Source organism: Cricetulus griseus (assembly GCF_003668045.3).
Source record: "Cricetulus griseus strain 17A/GY chromosome 1 unlocalized genomic scaffold, alternate assembly CriGri-PICRH-1.0 chr1_0, whole genome shotgun sequence".
Classification (NCBI taxonomy): Eukaryota; Metazoa; Chordata; class Mammalia; order Rodentia; family Cricetidae; genus Cricetulus; species Cricetulus griseus.
The window spans coordinates 54,190,300-54,216,254 of NW_023276806.1; the positions used below are offsets into that span (position 1 = coordinate 54,190,300).

A 25,955-nucleotide genomic window follows, 5' to 3' on the forward strand; every position below is an offset into this window, starting at 1 on the left:
CCACACTAGGCCAGGATGAATTTTACAGGCCAAGCCACAGATAACCATGTTTTTCTGGAGTGAAGAGGAACAGTTTGGGTGAAGTGGTGTTATTTGAAACACAGCTATATGTAATTAGAATACTCGGGGTGCCACTTTTGAGTCCATCTCACAATGACAGGATGGAAAGATTACCAGTCTGTTTTTACTATATCGTCTGGGTAAATTGGATAACTGGTTTAAATAAGTGATGTGAAGATATATAAGAAGATACACTATAATTTTAAGATAACTCAAGCAGAGTAAGTACATAGAAAATTTAATTTGAAATAACTTAAAATGTTTGGGTTTGATTTCAAATTAGTTCAGGTATACAGAAATAACTGAAAATGTATACACATGTGCATGTGTATACATACAAACATTTATCTCCATAATTTCATACAGGTACACATGTATTAAAATTACATATGTATAAATCCTCTAGAGATATGTATTTAAGATATGTATAGATTCCAGACATAGGGATTATATATCTCTATAGATATAGCTTTATCTATTCACATAAAGATATATATCCATCTTTACTCAGAGATGGAATTCTCTATTTTTACTCCGCACATTCTTTGGAAAGCTTAACCCACAAAGAGGTACACTAATCACACATGACACAGATTTCTAGACTTATTCCTCTGCGGTAAAAAATTATTTCTATTCTTCTGCTTATAGTTACTGTAGTTTTCTTTAAAGTTGTTCATTCAGATAGAGAATGAAACTCACTTCTGCAGAGCAGGGAAAAAATTCTGAGCTGGAGTAACCTGAGTACATGCTTCAGCCTGTTTTCTGTCTTCAGGTAGATTTAGAAACTAATGGTATAAGAAAGATTGACCTCTTTGCTTAAAAGGTTGCATTTGTCAACTCCTGGGGTCAAAAATCATGAAGTGATTTTTTAAAAAATAATCTTTTGCTTAGGTAAAGTAGTCACACACAGTTAATTAAGCTTGTAACTCCCTCACATTTTTCTCTAAAGCTAGTAGCAGTAGCAAGAATGGCGGAAAGAGAAAAGTAGCCGGTGCTCAGTTGTCGAGACCATTTGAGCAGATGTGTGTTTTCAGCAAAATACTTTGTAACGGTTTCTTGAAGTACAACACTTTAACACAAACTCAAAATTCCTAGTGGGCACAGAGGCTCCTCTTAGAGTTTACAAAGCCCTCACACCTTCACTTTTGTGTGGCCAGATGCAATGCTAAAAATCTGTAATTTATGTTCTTTAGCAAGTTGTTGAATCATGACAAACATGCCAATTTAGATCCCTACTGTTGATTCCCCACTTGCAGCCAAAAGGTTGAGAAGTGGCTGGGTTTTCCCACTTAAAATTAACCACTCAGGTCCCCAAAGAACCTGCACATTTCAGAAAATCCATAGGGATTTTCTGAAAAAAAAAAATGATCTGTAGCTGTATGCATAAAAGCATTCTTGATTCATTAACTTGCCTTTGTTGTGTGCACACATCTTGGATAAGGTGTTTATCTTGTTTTGGCCAAGGTACTCATAACATAATATCTGAGTTACAGGGGATTTATTTATTTTAAAGGATGAAAACTGTATTCTTAATTTATAAAGAATTCTCTACGTGGAAAATTAGAAAAATGCAAAAAAATTAAGAAAACATGTAAACTCAAGTTATGAGGTATTCCAAAGGTGCAGTGCCAGGAGGGTTCTCCCACCGTCACACTGCAGAGCTCTTGCTGTCTGTCACAGCATCTGGAGAAGCACTGGAGAGGAGTGCGAGATAAAAGCCCTTTTGGGAAGGTGAGGCTTCCAGCATTCAAAGCAGAGTCAGGAAAGAAGAGGGGTAAAGCAACAGCTACATGTCTTTGTATAGCAACATTCCCCCCTTGAAAGTGGTTATTTTTAGTTCTAAGAGCACCCACTTTTATGGGGCACAAGCTTGTCTATGTAACTTCTCTTTCCAGAGAGAGGTTTTCTGCTTTTAAATACTAAGGAAGCATGATGTTTTCAAATTGGATTTTCCATGCTATATTTACTTTTAGCTCTGAAACTGTGGTTTACTGTATTCTGGGAAAATATATGTATATATTATGTACTCCAAGAAACCTTTACACTCAACTCAGACACAGTCAAATCTTGACATTGCTCTGTGACCCCTCAATTCTCATAGCTTATTGCTTCCATTAATAAGAAATTCTGCATTCTCTTTATGTATCTAACTTTCATGGCTAAAATCTGAGAAATGGACCCATTATCACATTTCCTAAATAGCCAGGTTTTGTAAGTATTTTAAAGCTTGATCGCCTTTTTTCCCTGGAACTGCAATAGGTTATTCTCCCTGCATACAAGAACTAGGGATTCCTAGGGAACAGATATCAGTATGTGCAATGCATATACCAGAAACACACAGACCACACATGACATTCACTCAAGGGGAAAATCAGTAATGAGTCAGACATACATACATGTGCAAATATACAGTTAACAGCAAATTATTTTAGCTTCTAATATCCTGAATATTAAAAATGAGCTGAGATCGCTCTTGTGACATTTAGCATGAAAACTCTCGATTGCAATTTTCATGATGAAGTATCTTCAAATCACATCTCGTGAGTTTCTTATTGCACAGCAAAGCACCATGCTGAAGATCATGCCAAAAATCTGCAACAGAAAGAAGCACATTAGCAACTTCCACACGTGGATTCCATAAAAAGATCAGCAAACTATGGCCATGCCAAGCTCAAGTTACTAAATAATCCTAACCAATGACACTGGCTGTAAATGCCAATTTTTGTATGTTCTTTGAGGATGGCTATAAGTAAAACTTCTGTACCAACCTTGCTGAATTGCTGTTATCTTAACAAACAAGTCTATTTGAAGTAAGGGCTCTGTTTCTGGCTTATAGTTCTTAAAAGTGATGAACGATTGATACATTTCTGGTCTTTGAATTTTATATTTTAGGTGAATCTCAGATTTATTTTATTCATTCAGAAAAACATGTTCTTAATTTCTTAGGTAAATGGGCTTAAGGTCTAACTCAGAAAAGCTTTAGTTCCTACAGCAGTGAAGTCTTGTTAAACAGTGGGGTTTCTCTTCATTCTTCATTGTCTATTTCCACACAAATGATAAATGACTGTTTAACTCAGTAGTTCTATCAAAACATAAATGGAAGTTATTGAACTATAATGTTCCTGACGTCTGTCTCTTGGAAAGTTTTCTAAGAAACCAAATACCTGGACAGAACTATTTTCCCTCTGGTTTGAAGAGAATACCAAAAGGTCCTTTTTGTCCTCAGTCATTACCCCTACAAGGCCACAGCCAGAGGAACCCTGTCTGTGGGTACCTCTAAATGACTGGTAATGTTCATTTTTAAAATTTGGTGCCATGACCCTGATTCTCTCTTCGATCCCATCCTAAGACAACTAGGATCTGTGAATGTTCAGTGCATCAGGGAAGGAGCAATGGGAGGGCAAGGGCAGACAGAGCTAAGGGCTCAGCCAGCAAAGAGTTCAGGCCTGTGGCTGACAGGACCCAAGCTAGGGTGTGGCCAGACGATAGCTAATGGGCATTTGGCTAAGTGATTACACTGTACAGTCCTTCCCTATGGAAGAAGAACTCAGGAAGAAACTCCTGGGGTGCTGATTCCAGACAGATAAAGCAAGGGCATCCCCTTTCTCATGGCTACAAGTTTGGATGTGACCTCCACCTCATCCTGGGTATAGTCTGAGGAGTGCTGTGAACAAAGGTTTTTTTTATCCATTTTGAGAATCCCCACTTAAGATACCACCATCTCCAATGTGAAGAGAAATAAGATGTAAGGTTCTAATGCTTCTTAGATGACAAAAAACGATTACATTCTACAGCTTTCTTACCGTGAGACCGGCAATTCCAATACCAACGATTCCAATGAGCTGGAGCTTAACACTAATTATGGTTTCAATTGTGTCGATACAATTCTGTTTTGGAAAAAAAAATAAAGTCAGCATAAAAACTAATTGTGTGACTCATGTCCTGACCCAATCCTTCCGTTTTCCATGATGGGTCTGTAAGCTCATCCATGTCAGCTTCTGCTCATATGTAAACCATCTCATGGGTAACATTGACATAACTGTAAAGCAAAAATGTAGTGATGGGGAAAATGCAAGTCCCCTCCCCCTTTGGTACCACTGTCCTGTTTAGGCCAGTGGTCTGCCTCAGAGATCCGAAATATAGCTTCACAAAGCAATTTCTAGGGGACTTCAGGCATTCCAAAACTTGAGGCCTTTTCTTATTTTCAGCAAAGAAAGATATTTTCTAAATAATAGCCCCCTATAGTCATCTACAGTTTAAAAGGCATTTTATACACTTGCTCTATGCAAGGCGGGTGTTACCTACCTATTATGAGACTAAAAAGTCTGCATGGAGTCAAGTTAAATTATGGAAAGTCAATACGTAGGAAAACCAGGTCTTGAGAGTTAGAAGATCATTGTTCCAATGTTAGTTGAGCTGTGGGTTCCTATCCTCGACTCTTAAGAGATCTGTGAAGCATGAGTTTGAAGAACCTTCATAGACAAGGAGGAGGCTGAGCAGGGGACAGTGTGGACCATCTATGACCACTATTATGTCCCCAGTGCCAACAGCTTCCATTTGGAGTCTTCCTACATAGAGGTGTGCTCTCAGCCCGGATGTACCCTCGGGGTACACAGATCTTTAGCATTCTCTGATATTGAGTTACATGGAATGGTGACCACTTTCATGCCTCCCTTTCTATTCAATGGTCCTGCAGACCTTGTATCAGCCACTGTAGTGGATTGGTGTATGTGCAGCAGTAAACTATAGCTTCCTCTCTCCAGAGGAAGGGAGGATGCAGTCTCCTAGAAGAACAATGATGCCCTCTGGTGAAAGCCTAGAGCGCTGCTGGAGACAGCAGCTTCCGGGCACACCAGAGAAAACCAGTCAATGTGCAGCTCTTCTCGCATTCCTCTCCACCTGGGCTCTGAGACACTGCCTCCCTTCTGTGCCAGGCAGGTAGTGAGCACACAAAAGGCACAAGTTTTCCTTTGTAACTTTTCTTCCTTTCCTCAGAGATAGTGAGGTGCCCTTCTCTGTAGAAAGCTAGCCCCTTCGCTGGCTCTGGGTCGCACTCCCTCTCCTCTCTCAGGGAGCCTGCCAGTCACTCTCTTTCAGCCTCTTTTCTGTCTATTAACATTTCCATTGGCCAAGTGACACCACACTCAACGTTTTCAGTCTAAAGCAAGCAAAGCAGCCTGTCCCCTGCCATCCCCCTCCAACCCTGCGGACAGCCGTTCTTTCCATTCGGAGATAGCTTCTTGTGTGAAAAACAAATTACAAAACATGTACTGGCTTTCCTTATTCACAAGGGAATACACAGTCATTGAAATTTGGATAATAGATATTAATAAAATGAAACTAAGAAACATCTGTCCTCTAAGATCATAACTAATACTGTTGATGATTTTTGGGTATAAAAAGACCCACATACTCAGCTCACTTTTATATTAATCTGTGTGCTTTTACACTTAACATGAAGAAACTTAAAAAATACTGTCTTATTTTTTGGAAATTGTGATTCCTAGTGGCAATAAAACATCATATGAAATGATAATATTTAAACAATATCCTATTTAGCATGTTAAGAGACCAGTATTTGGTTATTAATATATATTATTTGTAATGAATACTGCACAAAATTTTCTACCCACATTTTCCCCGTGTGTGTGTGTGTGTGGGGGGGGGCACCACAGGAGCTGTCAATCTTGTCTTTTGATACTGACTCTCTCGGGGACCCTAGAGTTCACCAATTAGTGTAGGCTAGCTAGAGAGCCCTGGGGACCATCTTCCTCTGCCTTCCCAGCACTGGGATTTCAGGCAGGTCCACCACATGCAGATTTTTTTATGAGATACCAAGGATTAAATTCAGGTCTTGTGCTTGTGTAATTTATCAGCTGAACTGTCTCCCCAGTTCCTGCATATATTAAAAAGATTCCATTTTTTTTTAGGATAAATTCTGAGAAATAGAGTTTCTAGACCAAAGGGCATGAGCACATTTAACATTCTGGGCTCCATGACTGTACTAATCTCTAAGACCATTGTACCAATTAAAAAAAATCTTAATTTCATATCATTCTTGCCCATATTATGTTATTAATAGGAGAAAAAGAAAACTTGGCTAATTTCACATGTTAAACAATGGTGTCTTGTCACTTAAAGTTTCTGTTAATTTAAGATTGCTTCTGATTACCTATGCTTTTTTATGTGTTTAAACAGTCGTTTGCCTTTCATCTTTTGTGAGCTCTTTTTTTCTTGTACTTGGCTCAAACTACATAATTACCTCTCAGTGCAGAACATAGTTGAACTGTCATCATCCACAGAGTCTTTATCTGGTTACCCTTCATCGGGTGTCTTCTATATGCCTTCCCGGGGCTCTTGGAGCACCATGCAAGCTCTGTCTATAACCCCACTGTGCACTGCGTCAACTCTAGTGTTTACATCTCCTAATAGACAGTAGGTTCCTTGTTGGTAGGGACCTTGTCTCATTCATCTTTGTATCCACAGTGCCTGACAGGCACCGCGCCAATCTCCTCAGCAGCAGTTCCTTTGTGTCTGACTCCTCCTCCTTTTTAGCTGCTGGCCTTTGCCCAGCCTTAATAGTGGTGTTGCTTAGACTATTATTCACATTTTTCTTTTTTTTCAAAATCTCATGAGTCAAATACATGTCTCTAACGCTAAGATTACAGGTCATTGATACTTTAACATCTCTTTTAAGCCACACACCAGATTTTCCAAACCGCAATGTTTAAAACACCAAAATGGGACTGAGGAACGAGCGACCCATGGTGAAGAGTAGAGGGGGAATCTGGTTCCCAGTAACATGTCAGGTGGTGCACAACTGCCTGTAACTACAGTTCCAGGGGATCTGACTCCTCTGGCTTCCTTGGGCTGTGCAAATCCACATCTTTCTTTCTCTTATATGCATAAATAAAACAGATCTCAAAAAAATTTTTTAACAAACCCACTATACTGTCTCTTTTCTCCATAATAGGCTCTTTCTCCTCTATTCATTAATTCAATGAATGGCATCATCCTCTGTACCCGTGGAGAAGCCAGAACCCAGTGGTGAGTTCTCATCTCTGCTATCTATGCAGTCATCAATACTGAAGTTACTGAGGGAGGGACTGTTTCTTCTCTTATACTTGGAGAATATGGTGACAGAGCAGTTAAATTTATCAGTGCTGTGACTGTCCCAGAAAGACATGGGGGAAGGGGGACACACAGACCGCTGGCCCTGGTGAAGTAAATTAATGTACCTTAAGCACGTGGCGTAGGCACTGGCAAGCAAGCCTCCCATTATTCCCTGGGGTATGAGGAACCTGACTCAGGGTTGCTCTCTTGTTCACATGGCATGAGTAAGGCTCAAGATCCACAGCCCCCCTAGACTTGAAGGAAGGACTTGAGCCTCTACCCTGACACCAAAACCTCCTCACAACAGCTGGGGGAACCAGAAATACCCAGCTTACCTTGTGGTCGGGAAGCTCCTTTGGACAGGTCGGCTGAACTTGTTCAGAACTTTCTTTCCCACAGCACTGAAACTAGAGAGCAAGAAGAGGCTTTAGGGCATGGGGCGGGCGGTGGGGATGACCACATGATAGGAGTGCTGGCTCCCAGGCATCACTGCTGGCTGGCAGTGCTGAGGCTGAAAGGTAGCTCTGAGGCCCAAAGAACGAAAGAAGAATCACAGAATTGTGCTAGCAACTCAGGAACAGGACTTCTCCAAAGCTGCTTAAGTTTTATGATAGGAAGTGACTTGAGGCAAGGGGCTAATTGATGGTGTCGTCCATAAAGGGCCACTTTAGAGACAGGAGCGGGGCCTCACATGCCATCCTTCAGACATGAAGTCTGAAAAACCTGCTGAGGAGCAAACCTTATGAGCTTTGGAAATATCTCATTAGTCAGGGACTATGAGAAGAGAGGAGAGGTAGCCACAGGGAAAGCCCAGGGCTAGAAGAGCAAGCATGAGTGCTGGCTGGCAAACTGGCAGCCTGCCTCAGGGCTGGCTGTTTAAGACAAAGGGGTCTGTGTGCTGCTTGATGTCTCTGAAGAGCCTTCTCAGACACTCTTGTCATATAGAGCCAGGTATTTGAACACACTGGCTCAGAAGTTCACAGTTACTTCTCTAGAGTACAGTGCTTAAGAAGACAGAGCGGCCTGGTCTGACCCATTTCCTATCTAAGCCTTTCTCAACTATATGCAGCTCTAAGCACTGCTCTCTAGCACATTCCCATGGAACATTCTAGAAGGGAATATCGTTGTTTCCCCACAACCTTTGTTTTGTAAATAAGGAGTGAGGTGAGCAGATATCAGAGAGGCTAACTAATCCCTTTAGCATCACAGGGCTGAAGCTTTCCTGGCTTGAAGGACACCATGATTGCTTCTGTCATACCACAGTGTCACCACTGAGAGGAAATGACATGCATTTGGGTGGCTTTCTCAGTGCCCTGCTCATGCTTTTGGTCTCTTTTTGGGCACACACCCTGACTTCTTGTGAATCTGTGGTAGGTCTCATTCTAGCCAAAGGTCTCCACAAAACACAAACTATAGCATCAGAGCTAAAATAGGCATCTGTTTCCACTTGTTGGATTTATTTTATTTTAAATTTAGGCAATTAGAGAAAGCCTGGCTCATGCATGATATGTAGAAAATGTGACATCAAGGAAGAAGTGAAGTTACTCACTGCTGAGTGGAAGGTAATGAGAGTGCCATTTCCCCTTCCCCTGTCTTTAAGGTAATCGCTGTATGCCTCCTCATACATGGTCTGTACATGTCGTATAGCCTGAAAAAAATACCAGGACACAGTGAATGGGAAGTTGCAGACATTTCCTTTTTACCAAGAAGAGCCCCCTTTTCTGCTTCCTTTGGGAGCACTGCTTTCCCACACACTCTTCTGAAGATGGAGGACACACCAACTAAGAATGCTTTCCTAGGTCAGAGCCATCTCTCTTTTTTTTTTTTTTTTTTTTTTTTTTTTTGGTTTTTCAAGACAGGGTTTCTCTGTAGCTTTGGAGCCTATCCTGGAACTAGCTCTTGTAGACCAGGCTGGTCTTGAACTCACAGAGATCCACCTGCCTCTGCCTCCCGAGTGCTGGAATTAAAGGCATGTGCCACCAATGCCCGTCGGTTAGAGCCATCTCTTAGAGTAGGGATTTCTAAACCTGATGGGCTTCACTGGCAACTAGGCACATCTAGGAGATCGGTGGAATCTGTGGAAGCATGCTTTCTTGCCAGCTGAAAGTCCTTCTAAAGGCCACATGCCCCGTGGGCTCCTCTTATAACGTGTTCTGGTCACTAAGGATTGTTCTTGCTTCTCACAACAGTGTGGCCCCTGTCTAAGCCAAGCCTTTGGGACAAGTGACAGAGGGATGAGAAGATGGGGTCTTTCTCCTTGCCCCATTCTTGTATCTGTAACCTAATGCCTGCCTCATTTTGAACTAGGGACAATCTTAAAATGGAAAACCAGTTAAAAAACAAACAAACAAACAAGCCGGGCTGCGGTGGCACACACCTTTAATCCCAGCACTCAGGAAGCAGAAACAGGCAGATCTCTATGAGTTCGAGGCCAGCCTGGACTATAAAGAAAGTTCCAGGACAGAGCTCCAATGTAAACAAGCTGGTCAGTGGTGGCACACGCCTTTAATCCCAGCACTCAGGAAGCAGAAACAGGCAGATCTCTGTGAGTTTGAGGCCAGCCTGTTCTATAAAGAAAGTTCCAGGACAGAGCTCCAATGCTACAGAGAAATTCTGTCTCAAAAACCAAGCAAGCAAGCAAGCAAACAAACAAACAAACAAACATAGACCAGTTTAAACACTTGAGTAGAGACCATATATTACCACTCATATATACATGTTGAGCCCTAAACACTACTAGGTTAAAAGGTTTATTTACACATTTTGTGAGCTATTTTGTTTCTTAATAACATTTTGGGGTGAGTAGTCTATGTTGTTTTCCACAAGATGAATGCCTTAACAACCACAAAATCATCTAGGTTTTACTTACTACATCCTTGCCTATAAAAGCAAACACTCCAGTGGTTACTTCCGCAGCAAATATCACCAGCAGACAGGTAAAAAACTGTTGAGAGAAAATACTAATTTCATTAATTTAATACCTTTTCAAGTCATTTAGCCTGTTTGCATCTAGTCCCACTGGCAAGGCATTGGGTAAGAAGGGAAGCACTTACATACTTTGTATCCCTCATGCAACTGTCAAGGCACTTTTGTGTGGCTTGTCTGTTATTTCACTGAACAATTGTTTACTGAGAGAGTGTTCTGTGCCAGGCACTGTCCTGTGTGCTGGTTATACAATGGCAGGCAAGATCCCAACCTCTCCGCTATCATAAAGTTTATATTGAGCAGAAAAGATACAGCAAATGAATAAAGGTTTTAAAAATGCATAAAGAATATGAGATAGCTACATAGAAACTCTATCACCTAGCACAGTACCTGGTAGAGACATATTTCATAAATACTTGATGACCAAGTGAGTTCTACAGAGAGGAAATATGGTTGGACACAGAGCTGCTGGTGAGGCAGAGTGTGATGTGAGCATTGTGATCTGGAAGGCTTCTCTGAGGAGACGAAGAGAAGAGTAGCAGTCTGTGCAGGGTGTGTGTGTGTATGTTGGGGGGTATTGTGAGGTGTATGTGGGGATCTACATGTTCAGGGGGTGTGTGTGTATGTTGGGGGGGGCGGGTTTGTGTGAGGTGTATGTGGGGATCGACATGTTCAGGGTGTGTGTGGGTGTGTGGACATTCGGCGTGTGTGTGGGGAGGTATGTGTGCAGTGTGTGTGTTTGTGTGTGCAGAGCATGTGTGTACAGGGGTTTATGTGTGAGGGGTGTGGGGGGTGTGTGCAGGGTGTGTGTGTGAGATATGAATGCAGGGTGAATGTGTTGGGTGTGTGTGTGCAGGGTGTGTGTGTGGGGTGTGTGTGCAGGGTGTATGTGTTGGGTGTGTGTGTTTGCAGGGTGTGTATGTGGGGTGTGTATGCAGGGTGAATGTGTGGGGTGTGTGTGTGCAGAGTGTATGTGTGGGGTGTGTGTGTGCAGGGTGAATGTGTTGGGTGTGTGTGTTTGCAGGGTGTGTATGTGGGGTGTGAATGCAGGGTGAATGTGTTGGGTGTGTGTGTGCAGGGTGTGTGTGTGGGGTGTGTGTGCAGGGTGTATGTGTTGGGTGTGTGTGTTTGCAGGGTGTGTATGTGGGGTGTGTATGCAGGGTGAATGTGTGGGGTGTGTGTGTGCAGAGTGTATTGTGGGGTGTGTGTGTGCAGGGTGTATGTGTTGGGTGTGTGTTTGCAGGGTGTGTGTGTGGGGTGTGTATGCAGGGTGTATGTGTTGGGTGTGTGTATGCAGGGTGTATGTGTTGGGTGTGTGTGTGCAGGGTGTATGTGTTGGGTGTGTGTGTTTGCAGGGTGTGTATGTGGAGTGTGTATGCAGGGTGTGTGTGTGGGGTGTGTATGCAGGGTGTATGTGTTGGGTGTGTGTGTGCAGGGTGTATGTGTGGGGTGTGTATGCATTGTGTGTTGGGTGTGTGGGGGGGGTATGTGCAGTGAGTGTGTGGATGCGAGAGTGTGTGTATGCAGTGTTTGTGTGTGGGGTGTGTGCAGGGTGTGTGTGCAGGACGGGGGTATGTTTGGGATGTGTGTGAGGGGGAGTCTCCTTATGGATAGAGTCTGCCAGGTCTTAGGTTTTCTGATCAAACTCAGCTCTGTGATAAACAAAACGGAGCTTTATTTGGAGAAAGGAAGAATGGCAGGGAGAAGAAGCAGACATTTCACATAGCCTTAGATGGGAATCATCGGTCAGACATGGAAAACCCAAAGACTGCAATGGGAATGAGAAATGAGGGGCTTCAGTGCACCCTGCTTCAGGCTCCCTGTGAGAAATACAAAGCCCTCCCTGGGCTCCCCACCTCCTTCTACTTCAGAGTATCTGCTGCTAGAAGGTAACAGGTAACAGAAACTTTTTATTTTTAAACAGAAGCTGCTGGTGAAAATAAGGCACCAGATGCCAAGCAGTGGTGGCGCACACCTTTAATCCCAGCACATGGGAGGTAGAGGCAGACAGATCTCTGTGTGTTCAAGGCCAGCCTGTTCTACAGAGCATGTTCCAGGACAGGGTCCAAAGCTACACAGAGAAACCCTGTCTAGAAAAAAAATTAGGCACCAGAGGGATGTTTCACTAAGTTATTGATCTTAACCAGAAATGCTTTCCTTGTAAACAACAGGTTTTTCCTGGCTATGGGAATCTTTACGCTGACACATCACAGTTGAATATTATTTTTTAAAAAACAATCAATTCGTAAGCACTCTTCCCAAATATCTTTATACTGATGGTCTCATTGTTTTCACATTTTCCATATGAGCAGGAACAAAGATAATAATACTATTCTCATGCAGGAGATGGAGGAAACAGACATCACAGATAGGGTCCAGTGCCAAAGCTTCAAGTCCAGGAGGGTTTAACACTTCAATCCGGGGCTCCCTCCTCCCTCCAGGGAAGTTTACCAACCCACCCTGACCCTCATAAAGCCCACTTACTGATCCGAGCACACACTGTGACTCACGCATGGCTCCACAGCACCCGAAAAATCCCACAGCCATCATCAGGGCTCCAGCTCCAACCAACACATAGAGCCCTGTGGATGAGAGGCCAAGGAGACATTCAGAGCCTGACTAAGATTATTAGTCCAGTGGAGCAAGCACAGTGTGTGAGACAACAGCCCTGCCTTGCACACCATCCGGGCTCTGGCTTTCATCTCTGCACAGCATTCTGCTGAGAGACTTGAGGCCAAGGCTTTGGGAGGGAGCAGTAGCTGCTGAGTGACAGGGGAGGAGAAGGAATGGAGCAGGGATTTGGGTAAGGACAGAAGCATAGGACATAGTAACGAGTCATCAGTTTTGTGTGACTTCTCCTTTAGAGGGCACCACAGATGGGCGGCCATGTTACGAAACAAAACACAACAAAATAAACAACCAAAGAGGATGAATAAGGTAACGGACACTCACGATACTGTTACTAGAACCATGTTCTAATCAAGAGCTAATTGTCCACCTGATAATTCTAACACAGTTGCCATGTGTGACAGGCTCTTCTTGTCTTGCTCTTTTGTGTATACCTAGTATAGGTTTACTAGAGTAGCTTTTGTGATGGTTGTGAAGTACTGAGTGCTGCTGTTACCTCCATTCTTAGAGGAGCTGAGCCCCAGAGGGTCAAGCTATTGTCCCAAGGTCACAAGCTGCTGTCCCCTTCCCCCACAGAGGCCATCCTGCCTTCTGAGCCACAGGGGCAGCCTTACTTTGAGTGGTCAGAAATTTCACCTCCTAAGTCAAGCCCTAGGAGGTTTTCACCACAGAGAAAAAGGACAGCAATGTGCTGGTTCTGGGAGACTTGGGCCAAGCCTTCCTGATTTCCTTCTCAGATCCTGAGATAAGGGAGAACACAATGCTTGGGCTGGTACTTGACTCACTGTGAGTAAGGCTAATCGGCTGTTTTTTAATTTTGCATTTTAGTTAGATGAGTCACCTGGAAACCATTCTTATTCACCCGGAGGGAGGGGGGCAATGGGGTCCCACCCCTGTGGGGAACCCTGAGTCTTGCATGCAGGCATTTCCTGGGGCTCCTGGGGGTTGCTCACAGCCGGTTTGTGGGCAGGCCTATCTGTGAACAGACCTAGATGGGGTTATAGGGTGGCTATACTGCTTCCTGCACCACCCAGACCAAGACCAAGAGGCCCTCAAGGTACTCCTGGGTTCTGAAGGGGAGAAGGGTTGACTTTTCAGTCTGGAGGGGCCTACACACTCCCAGCTGTTCCAGCCCTATCACTTCCTCCAGTTCCCTTTTCTCTAAGAGGATCATTCATGGGGGAATGGATGTGGTTACAGGAGAACGGATACCATTTTAAAAACAAGTGTTGACTCCACTGCTTGAACACCTTATTGTCTTGACGTCTTCACTTTTCAAAGCTTTTTCTTTTCCATCATCTCCTCCGTTCCTTGAAGCAGTCTGCTTAGGTGAGAGAACATTCTTGACACCACAAAGTGTCAGAGGAGGCCTGACTCCCACCCTACACTCCTTACCCAAGCAGGCTGAATAAGCAGCCCCGACAGCGATGGCTGCAGCAACAACATCCTATCAGCTCCTTCCCATAGTGCCTCAAGGGAGAGCCATCTTATACCGATTTCTTGCTTAGAATGTCATTGCCTCCCATCACTGCTACCCAGCTGTCATTGATCCAGTGTGAAGATACGGTTAGGTTCCAGCTCCCTAAATCCTCATCTATCCCACACTCTAGGAAGCTGGAAAGCATTCTGGCATGACCACACCCTGCTCTGGTGTGTCTTAGACCTTCATGGGGTCCCATAGTTCTCAGCAGATTTCATGTCTAAGAGTCTTCTTTTACCCTGTCTACAAGTGCACAAGTGTGAAACCTCAGTCAGTTTACATTTCTCCCATAGATAAAGTGAAATAAATTCAAAGTTCCAGACTGGCTGCTTCATCCCACTGAGCATCTGTACTTAGACATACATTCTGAGATCCCATTGCAATGAACACATATCAGGTCACCAAAGGGCTGTGTTCTCCAATGTCAGCTAAGTGGGATGAGGGCCTCATATCCCAAGAAGGTCTGAAACAGAAAAGTGATGCTGCTGAAGAAGCAGGTACCCAATGTGTAGGGGGCCCAGTGGGCACAGTTCACTTGGTCTTTCTGGACCAAGGATGGTTCCTGGCAACCATCCTGGCTCTTCTGAAACAGTGAGATAGCTTCCCAGGAGATTGGATACATTGGAACTGTATCCAATGCCCCAGTATGGGCAGAACAACTTGAATGTACTAGTAGCTTCTGCTCCCGAAGCCTCTCCACAGCAAGCCTCTGGTTGCATGAAGAGAAGCAACTGTCCTTCTGGTTCTAAATGAGGCTCTCTCTGGAGCTGGAGAGAATCACAGGGAACTTCCAGATGAAACCAATTCCCTGGGCCTGCCAAATCTGTCTATAAACCTCCTGCGGTTTCCAAGGATACATATCTAATGTACGGTTTCAAAAAGAGCTGCTGATACATCAATTAGCTTAGAGCTACACTTTAATTCCAAGATGGCTTCTGTAGAGTCCTTTTCCCAGCAGCAGGGGACACAGGACAGACACATGACCTACTTAATGAATCCCATATGTTTTCTAAGCCTTGTTTTCCTTAATCTTAAAAAGAAAACCCTTTGAAATTGCATTTTTATCATTAAGGGCTGGGCTTTGTGATGCCAGTGGAATGCTACCTGGGGACAGCTTCTTCCCTGATGATTCCACCCCTCCTTCTTAGAGTTGTGTTCCTTCTAGTACAGCGAGGAGTTACCATTTCGGCAGCAAAGGATCAAGAGGGCGTGTCAAAGGGCCCTTGGCAAAAATCATTTAAAAATCCTTGTTGGGAATGGATGTCTCGGCATGCTCACCAACTCCACTGATCTTGGCAGCAGATGGTCTTATGCAACCTGCTAATGATCAATTTTTCATCTTTTTTTTTTTTTTTGTGTCTGCAGACATCTCCCTTCCAGCTTCCCTTGACTATACATAATTACAGCCATCACTCAGTCTCCATGGGGATTAGTCCCACGAGCCCCTCATAAAATGGCATCGTATTTTCATATAACCCACTCACATCCCTCTGTATCCTTTAAATAATCTCTAGGTTATTTATACTGTCTAGTACAACACAAATGTCCTATGGTTGTTAGACTGTATTATTTAGGGGTAAATGGCATGAAAATGTCTATACATGTTCAGAAGAGATCCATTAAAAAAATATTTGATCTGGGGTTGCTTGAATTTGTAGATGTTGAACCAACGGATGTGAACCCATCAATTCTAAGGGTTGACTGTATCTATGTGTTTATACTAATATATGAGTCTGAGTTCATGGGAAAAGAAAAGACTGTTTGATGCTTTCTAAGTAACAGCAGCAGCAGCTACCAGTTAGCAAGTTCTATTCTAGGCGCTTTATGTTCTCACTCCGCATCACTGGTAGGAAGTACCACTTCCTGCTGCCCCAGCCCTCTCTGGGTGGTACCTATACTATGCACTTGACACTTATCATCTCAAGAACCTATTTGATGACAAAGCCCATGTTATAAACTGGTCTTTAAGACCACCCCAATGGCTCCTCTATCTCTTCATGCTGTCTTTCCTCATCAGGTGGCCTTTTGTTAGCATCCCCTAGTACATGAATAGTGAGAGTTAGTATTTACTCACAACTCATACCTAGTTATGTTGGTACTGTACTCAAACATTCACAGCTAAAGAATCAGAAATGCAGTTGCATTTTGGAAGTTGCACAATTATAAGGGATAAACTGGAATTGAGCCAGAGTGTGTACCCCAAACCCCCATGCTATGTTTTTAGTAGACACTCAGAGCAGTGAATTTCTTAGCTAGAAATCATCCATGTATGAATAGTAGGGAAGTTTTTGAGCAAAGTTCCTGGGTGTTTTTCCCAAAAGAACAGGCTAGGGTCTAGAACTCTAGGCTGCCAAAACTGGCTGTAGGAAAGTCCTCTCCTTCAGGGTTTTGACCTTCAGTGCTGGGATGATTATCTATTCTGATTTCTTGTAGAATGGCTTTGGAGAAACTGTCCAGACACGGTAGTTAGTCTCTCTCTTTCTGTTACCCAGCTAGCATGGTGTCAGGTATGAAGTTAAAAAATATTACCACAATGAGTCAGAGTGTTTATAAAGGCAAGCCAGCCCTGAATGTTTAGCAACGGAACACTTTCCTTCCACACAACCTCCAGCCACAATCAAAGCCAGGTTCCAGGACTCGGAATTCAACAGGGAGAGACAGATGCAGCCAGGCAGTGGCTCCTGTTTGTGCGGGCACCCCCCAATGGAGAATCCTGCTCACATCCTCTGCTCACAGACATGAGCTCATGTGCTCCAGCCCAGGCTCCAGCTTCCTGAGGCAGAGAAGACCACTCCCCACTCTATGCTCCTAGAAGGAAGACCCTGAGGCATCTGCCCATCCAGCACTCTGGGGCAGACTGGCACAGGAAGTCAGATGGGCAGGTTGTTGGGTCAGGAGGAAGCAGGGGCTTCGCCCAAGAGTTCCCTGGAAGGAATTAGAATGGAGAAGGTCTAGAAAACCCCAAGTAGCCCAAGCCCCTTCCTGCCAGTTCCGCTCTTGCCAGCCTCTTCCTTCCTCACCTAAGCAACCAAGGACACAGAGAACCTGGGTCAGGCTCCAGGCCTTGGCCTAGGCCCAGAGGGATACCAAAGGGCAGCAGCAGGCGGCACTCAGTCTGACTACCCTCTCTCCCTGTCCTCATTTCCCATAACCATGTTGTCCCGCGTTGGCTACTGCCTGCTACTCTGTCTGGCTTGAACATTGGGTACAGAACACTAGAACAGAGAGAAACTTCATTAGCATGGTGTGAGAACTAGGATGTCAGAAGTGAGACCATCCCTACAAACATGGTCCTACAAAGTCTGCCTGCCGTCTCCCTGGAAGCAGGGAGCTATGCAATGTGTCTTCTTGGAGGTTTCCTCACTCTATGCTGAGTGATGTCTCTTTTCCTTCCCTTCTCTTCGATCCTCCTCATCTTCCCAAGGAGCTAGGACTACAGGCAGGTGCCACTGCACCTGACTGTAGCTTTACACCTTGGAGAAACTCTTAAACATGTTAAACCTGTTTAGGACAGTGTTTAACAAAACGAGCAATGAGTCTGAGCTGATGACTCTAAAACATAGTCTAAAGAAAAATACACAGATCATTTAGGCATAGTGGCTCACACCTGGAATCCTAGTACGCTGGAGGTAGAGGCAGGAGGATCAGGAGTTCAAGGACATTGTCAGCTATAGAGTAAGTTCTAGACCAGCCTGGTCTACATGACACCCTGCCTCAAGAAGCCCCAAAGTAAAACCAAACAAGCACCAGCTTCCCCTCCCCCAGGTCATATGAGTGAGGAGGTGACTCCGGCCCAGCAGAAGGGAGGATGGGGCTCTGGGGCTGGAAATGGACAAGTGAACCAGGAGAGGCCCATCTGTGATACTTCAGATATGAGGTATAAGTAAAGGTCCACAGATACGGTTTTGGGTTCAACCTACAAACATCTTGCAGTGATCTATTAACTCAAAAAAATGCTGAACAAATGTAGCAGGCACAGGTGGGCTCTGTTTTACGTTGTCATTTAAACACTGGGACAAAAGTCAGGGTTGGTGATTTACCAGTCTGAGAGTTTCCTGTATTGAGCAGGACAGGGAGAGGCTGTACTCAAATATTCCTGTTTTGTTTCCTAAATTAAGCCCAATGGGACACACATGGCCTGAGACACCAGAGATGTGTTTTCATGTCATATTTGTGTGGCCATGTATGTCAGGAATCTCTCTATGATGACAAACCATAGAAACCTGCTTTAGTGGACTTGAATGCAATGGAAATTTGTGAGCCATGTAACTAAACGTCCAGGCTAGCACTCATCTCAGGGACTCAAATGATGTGACCAGAATCCAGCCATCTGGCCTTGGCTTTCCTTCAGTAACATGTCAGGTCTCCTTTCTGCCATGATCAATGGCTGCTTGAAGCTCTAGGCTTCTAATTCCAGTAGAAGATGCTTCTTTCCTTTCAACAGACCCCGTTACACTCCCCAGCCTAACTCTAGTGCTGGTCCCCAACCCACTCATGTAGCCAGCTGCTTATTGGCCTCAGCACTCTTTTTTTTTTCCAACTTTTTAAATTTGAATTAGAAACAGGATTGTTTTACATGACAACCCCATTTCCCTTCACCCACCCGTCCTCCCCTACCTGCCCCCCCCCAACTAAAACCTTATCTGTCATATATCTTTTCTGCTCCCCCTGGATGGTGAGACCTTCCATAGGATGTCATCAGAGTCTTTTGTATCCTTTGGGATAGGGCCTAGGCCCACCCCCATGTGTCTCGGCTCAGGGAGTATTCCTCTATATGGAATGGGCTCCCAAAGTCCACACCTATGCTAGGGCTAAATACTGGGATTCTACAGGAGGTCCCATAGATTTCTGAGGTTTCCTCACAGAAACCCATGTTCCTTGGGTTGGCCTCATCACTCTTAAGCTATTTGGATTGGGAATGAACAAGTTACCCAACAGAGCAAAAGAGATGAAACAGTCCACAAATAGCTGGAATCCTTCTTCGAATCCTTGGTGCTGTGGGGCATGAGTATGGGTTTATCTCCCTTGGCTCCTCAGGCACATCTTCCCTTGCTGTTACCATGGTGAGTAACAGTAAACAAGCACATAATCAGGCTCCAAAGTTGGAGGGCTGGGTTTTTGTAGAAACAGCAGTAGGCACCACAAGGAAATGAAGGGCCAAAATTAAAGAGACAGCCATCGCCATTCTCTTCTGGGCCATGGTTGGTTTAGGATTAACTATATGATGCAATTCTGGTCAATGGGTTGCAAGAGGAGACTTCTGGAAGAGGACACATGAAGTGAAACTTCCTTTTCCTCCTGTGGATTCTGCTGTATGAGGACGCAGTGCTGGAGTCAACCATAGGATGGCAGAGCAGGGCTAAAATACCAGAGGGACCAAAGCCCCTGAGAAGAGTGCCAGCTTTATTTGCAAGACATCCCATTCCCTCACCCCCATCTCCTCCCTATCTTGGCAGGAAGTGTGGCTGTGTCCCCTCCGTCTGGATCTCTTCTCCAGGGTCAGCTCTCTCCCATCCCCATTATGGGGTCTTTTCCGTCGCTCAGCAGTCCCTACTCACAGAAGTTTTGAGATTAATGCCAATCTTAGTTGGGATTTCTGTTGCTCTGAAGAGACACCATAACCATGGTAACTCTCCTCAAGAAAAACTATTAATTGGGGCTGGCTTACAGTTCAGAGGTTTAGTCCATTACTGTCACGGAGGGAAACCTGATGGCATGCTAGCAGACATGATGCTGGCGAAGCAGCTGAGAGGTCTACATCTGGATCTGCAGGCGTCAGGAAGAGACACTGAGCCACCAGGCCTGGTTTGAGCTTCTGAGACTTCAAAGCCTGCACCCAGTGACACACTTCCTCCAACAAAGCCACACCTACTCCAACAAGGTCACACCTCCTAATAGTGCCACTCTCTATGAGCCAAGGGGGGGCATTTTCTTTCAAACCATCACAGCACCCCAAAACTCTGAAGCATCTCTCCATTTTGAGTTGTTTCCATGTTAAAACGCCACACCACAAAGTAAGATGCCTACTCATCAGGGCCCTTGTGGCACTCTGAATGGACCGGTGACTGTCTCCTGGGACAAAGGATGCTTCCAAACTCCTTAAGATAAATTTTAGTTACATTCATTTCCTTGAGACTTCGTTAAGTAAACAAATCAGTCTCACTGGGGCCTTCTATCCTGGAGCAAGGGGCCACAGAGGGACATTCCCCAGTACCAGGTGAAGGGCATAGGTGCGTAGGCTCAGGCAGTGGCTCATGCCTCTACCTATCCCTCAGACCCAACCTTTAGGGGAACTGAAGTCACTTACCTACATAGAAATACTCTGGGGACTTGTCCTCTGAAGATAGATCCTTTATGGGGCCTCCGAACCGAAACCATAATCCAAACGCAATGACGGCTGAGCCAGCCAGCTGGAAGATAAGCAGCAGTGTGTTTACTTTGGAGGAGGAGAGTGTGTACATAGACTGGTGAGCAGGCTGTGGGCACAGGGTGTCCAGGCCTCAAGGGGCCTGGGACTGTTGTCCCTGTAGAGATCATCTTGCCCCCTCTTCATGTCTTACCAGGGTGGAAACCAGGCTTAGAGATAAAAGCATGGGCTCGGTGCCTCTCAGGTCCCTGAAGTAACTAATTGACTCTGCACTGTCTTGATTCCAGTCACAGGGTTTGCTGTGCCATTGGGCTTTCCCGTGGTTATTTGGCAGCCATGAAATGAAAGTGTGTGTCAAAACCACTGCTCCAACAACACTCTCCCTGCTGGGCATCTATCCTATGCACTGTTGTTTCTTGCTGGGTATACTGGACTTCCTCACCAACACCTTAGTGAGTGGTGGTGGCCACTGTCTCAGGGGGTCACCAAGAGCAAGAAGAACTCTAAGACCTGGGGGAAGCCACCTTCTAAATTAGAAAAAAAAAAAAAAAACCACCAAAACAAAACACACACACACACACACACACACACACACACACACACACACACACACAAAAGAAAAAAGAAAAAGAAAGAAAACCCAAACAAACCCACACCAACCTGGGAGCCCACCTACACTTCATGACAAAGTTTCCAACTAGAACTCTGTTCGGAGACTCCTGTGACCCCTCTCTTGATTCCTACATGGTGCCCACTGCCCTGCCTGTGCCCAGGCATGGTTTTGCAGACGGGGAAAGGTTTTTTTTTTTTTTTTTGGTTGTTGTTGCTATTTTGAGTTTCCATGGAAAGCAAGAAAGGAAAAAATATTTTTCTGAAAAAGCAGGGTCTGTATTGCCATGTGGCTCATGGAGAGGCTGAGTGGTTGGCACAGGCAGAGGCTGGGCAGGCTGGCGGCTGGTAGAGTCATCACCAGGCTTCCTCTCCTGAGGCTGAAGGCTGTCACAGGCTCCATGTCTAAGCTGGCAGCCCTGCATGTCAATCGCAGGACTGTCGCAACTGCAGGCCAGCAGGCTCCAGCCAAGGTGCTTTCTCTACAACACCACTCTTGAATATCGCTGTATCAATCAATTAATAGTTATTTACAGAGTACCTTGTGAGTACAAAGCACTATGGGGAAATCAGCAGAGATGTAAAAAGAGCATCTTGCATCTCTAACTCTTTAGTTACTGTTGGGCAGCCCTAGCCTTTCACCAGACAGTGAGGGTCTGCTCTTATCTGAAAAGAGGAGAGCACCCCAAGATGCTGGCAGCAGAAGTCAAGGAGAGAATGCAGAGCAGAGGTGTAATAAGGAAAAATCCAGGGGGATTAGGCCAGAGGCCTTCCTGGGCAGGTTCCTTCTCTCCTGTAGGGCTGCTTGAGAGGGATGTGTGCTACCCTGGCAAGGTTACCTGGCTATATTTATGAGGGCTTTCCTCCTCTTCGTCTCTTGTTTCCCAGAGCCAAGTCCCTGTGTGACTGGTTTCTTAAGAACTATGCAGGCCTGCCTTTAGTGAGGGCTCTACCCCCTGGCTACTCCCATGTGGAATAACTAAGGCTTCCCAGCCCTTAGAGAGGACACTAACGGGGTAATTTATGGGGCGGCTAAAACAGCTGGCCTCAACTGTCTTTTGAAAGGGTTTTTAAAAGAAGAGGCTGATGTGGAAACATGAGATGAAGTCATGCTAAGGCATAACATTATTTATCTTTAAGGGTGGAATTGCAGGTGATGCTTCCCTTCTGTCTTCTAAGGGCTCTCCATCAATTATGCATCAGTCTTCTAGGCTTGAAAAAAATAGCTTTCTGAGAAGCATTGCATACTAGCTTTTTTGTCCAATATGGGAACTGGAGAGTCTTCTTGAAGGTGCCAGCCTTGGGGTCCCTGGCTATTATGTGCAGGGAGGAGCACTGTCCTCGGTTAAACCTGTCCCTAGAAATGCCTGGGGCTGCCTGGGATGAGTCTGCCCAGCAAACCTCACAGGCTTCCCTGCTTTCATGCCTCTCTAGTGCCTTAATGGAAAGACAGTTTCCAAACACAAAGCAAAAATCTATTGACGGAGGCCCTGGGCCCAAACCAGCAGCCACCACACAGACTATGGAGGAGGTGACTAGTCTCAGGGACACCCTACCACGAGGCCACATTTTTGGAATCTCTGAACACAAACTCTAATTTATAGCTGTCTGGATCATCCTCCCAGACAGAATCCATTCGTCTAGTTTTGGCACAGATGTGTTTGAGGCATAATGGAAAATGAAAAGAGAGGTTGCAATTTAGAGCCACTGGGCAATGGGGAAAAAATCTGCGCTTGCTCATCCACATCCCCAACCCCAAACCACACACAAGGCTTTCCTCCTTGGGTCAAGGAAACTGTGGCTTAGCTGAATGTCTTCACTGTGTGGCAGGGAATCCTCCCCGAGTGCTATGGGCTGTGTTAGGGACGTGTGGGTAAGCAGCTGGCCAGGGCTTCTGTGAGGAGAAGCAGAATGATCTCTGCTTCAGAAGAAGGCACAGCAGCAACTATGTAACTCTTCTGCCCTTCTGAATGCTCCAGCCCTGTCAGGCTCATGAGATTCCATGTTTGTTGCCCTTGAGGTTGGTGTACTGCACACTAGAAATTGCTCAAGGGGGGAAAAAATCACACTAACTCCATCCCAGTCAAGAGCAAAGGAAGCAAGCTTCCCGTCACACAAGGTTCTTGTTACTATGTGCATTCCCTATAGCTGGAAGATGTTCTCCCCCACATTTAAGGGAAGCTTTCAGTCCTAAATTTTAACTCAGTAGAGCCCCACGTCTCCCATGTCACACTGCTTTTAATTTCAGCCCATTTTGCATTTAGACATACTGTATCTACATTCAGCTAAGGCTGAAGCAAGCAAGAAAGGAGAGCACCCCACCTCTATCTCCATTCACTGATTTTTCTTCCTTGTGCTTTCAGTAACAATCAACCATGGCCCAACCCAGGTCAGGTACTGAGCTCCTTATCAGAGGCATGTCAGACAATCACATAAAGGAAGAGAGGCATTAAGATGTGGCAGCCGTGCTGAAGAGGAAGAACACACGCCACCAGGGGAGGACGCAGAGCACACCACCTGTGGGCAGTCATCCCCATTCCGAGTTAGATCCTGAAGAGTGAGGTGGACCTCTGGAGTAGCAAAGAAATCAAGGGCTGAGAAAGCTTGAGGCAGAAGGAACAGCACAGGGATAAGAGTCTTCTCTTACCTCCATGCTATGCTGAGGAAGAGACCAGGGTTGGGGAGCACATTGCATCATCGTCACATGAGTGCAGGACAGCCATGGCATGGCCTGACATCATCCTGGGAAGGCCGCTGCAGGGCCCCCCCGGGGAGGGGAGAGAGGAACTTAACTCATCTTTCGGTGGGAGTGGGCAGGAGGCTGAATGTTGCTTGGCTGCCAGTGAGCAGCCACAGAAAAATGCTCAGGTGACTGAGGAGCACAGTAGGGATGACAAGGAGGGGTTTGGAGACCCATGAGGGCCGGGGAGAATCACTATAGCAGTGAAGGAACATTGTTGTGGCCTTTCTCCTTCTAGGGGAGGGATTACCACCAGTGTACCTAGCAGGATTATAGGAAGCAATGCTGTTGCTTTTAGAGGAATGGACTTTTGTTTTCACATTAGTCATGCATTGTGTGTGGGTGAGGGGCAGGGCATACACATGCACATGCCACAGAGAGTGTGTGGAGGCCAAGGGACAACTTTTGGAAGTCTGTCGTCTCCTGCCACCTCGTGGGTCCTAAGGATTGAACTCAGATTGTCAAACTTGGTGGTAAACACCCTCATCCACCGAGCCACCTCACTGGCCTAGGAATGGACTTTTCATACAACAGAGTGAGCTGAACCTTGGTGGTAATTACTAAAAACAAATGAGTAAGAGCACTAAAACCCAAAAACCAACAAACAAAAGGCTTAATGGAACATCCATTATGATCTAGGAGGCAAGGATTCAGATGAGAGGATGAATTAGCACTTCTGAAATTTTCTGGGTCCCACAGAGAAGCCACTGGGCGAGAATCTATTCAAGGCCAGCCTGTCACAGACCCAACTGCTAGGTGGTCTTGTGGGTCAGTTATACACATGGCATTCCAAAAATGCAATGAGAAAGAAAGCTGGGTGTGATAGTGTGTACCTGTAATTCCAGGATTTAGAAGGCTAAAGCAGGAGGATTACTGTGAGTTATGTAACTAGCCTGAGTTATGTAACTAGTGCTAGCCAGCCCGGGCTACATTTCAAGTGCTAGGCCAACCTGGGCTACATGGCAAAACCCTGTCCCCAAAACAGCAACAAAAAATTAAAAGAACTGGAAAGTGATGGCATTCACCTTTAATTCCAGCACATATGAGGCAGAGGCAAGGAGATCCTTTGTGGGTTAGAAGCCAGGCTAGTCTACATAGTAAGTTCTGGACCAGCAGAACTAGCTATACAGTGAGACTTTATCTTAAATAGGAATAAGAAAATCAAAAAGAAGGAAGAAAGAAAATGTTATAAGACAGCGTAGGTTTGGGGACCACAAGTGAACTTACTGCATAAACACACACGAAGTAAAAGGGGGAAATGGGGACTGAAACACAGTACAAGGAACAGACAGGGCCACAAAAACCCATCATTAAACAGGACAACCACAGATATTATCATGGGCAAGTTATTTCAACAGCTACCCCTGGTCTGGAGAGTTTGAAGGACACAGAAAACTGCCAAGATGTCTTTAAAGAGACAGTGTATGGTCCAAAACTCAATGGCAAAGGAGACCAGGTTTAACGTATTTTGAAGCAAAGTGGATGGACAAAATGTTTCTACCAGATAGCAACTGTTTGCAAAAAACATGTCCTTCAGCTTGAGGCAAGGGCTGCTCACCTAGGACTGCTCACCTTGGACCGCTGGTGCGTTTCAGTTGTATTTTCCTGCACTCATTTCCCTCTTTCAGGGATTGCTGATGAAAGCCCCATCTTTCTTTCCTATTTTTTTTTCAGTTATGAATAACGAACAAGAGAGGCGTGTACATCCAGCTGCAGGGAGGGAGGGATTTCTGAGATGCAGAATGAAGACATTATTCCCTATGCTGGCTTGCCAGTGTGCCCTGCTTTCCCCTCCTGACCACAAGCCACTTGCAAGACAAGGAGCAAATGTAAGCTGCCACTAGGCTCTCTGCTGATGAAGCCCAGCAGAGAGGATCCTTTCTGGGCTGAAAGCATCCCCAGGGGGAGATCTAGCCACACATGTGTGCTTATACCCCAGTGGGAAACAATGGAAGGACCCACAGATGCCTGAGTCTGGCTGCTTCCTGGGCCAGAGCGCTCTTCTGCACCGCCTGCAGCAGGGTGACTCCCCT

The 25,955-nt window shown here is 45.2% G+C and overlaps 1 protein-coding gene across 2 annotated transcripts in view; it reads right to left on the reverse strand.

Annotated features, from left to right (window-relative positions):
- Positions 1-281: 281 nt before the first annotated feature.
- Tspan2 (tetraspanin 2) overlaps positions 282-25,955 on the reverse strand; it is a 37,479-nt gene continuing 11,805 nt past the window's right edge. Inside the window, exons 1-8 of one of the 2 annotated variants that reach the window (XM_027393817.2) lie at positions 23,830-23,939; positions 20,514-20,616; positions 12,583-12,680; positions 10,043-10,117; positions 8,723-8,821; positions 7,509-7,580; positions 3,864-3,947; positions 282-2,652 (exon numbers count right to left, since the gene is read on the reverse strand). In XM_027393817.2, the coding sequence (XP_027249618.2) occupies positions 2,587-2,652; positions 3,864-3,947; positions 7,509-7,580; positions 8,723-8,821; positions 10,043-10,117; positions 12,583-12,680; positions 20,514-20,616; positions 23,830-23,910 (678 nt within the window). In that variant the 5' untranslated portion in view covers positions 23,911-23,939 and the 3' untranslated portion in view covers positions 282-2,586. Of the gene's footprint in view, positions 2,653-3,863; positions 3,948-7,508; positions 7,581-8,722; positions 8,822-10,042; positions 10,118-12,582; positions 12,681-20,513; positions 20,617-23,829; positions 23,940-25,955 lie in introns of those variants that run through there. The other variant, XM_027393818.2, reaches the window with a different exon arrangement.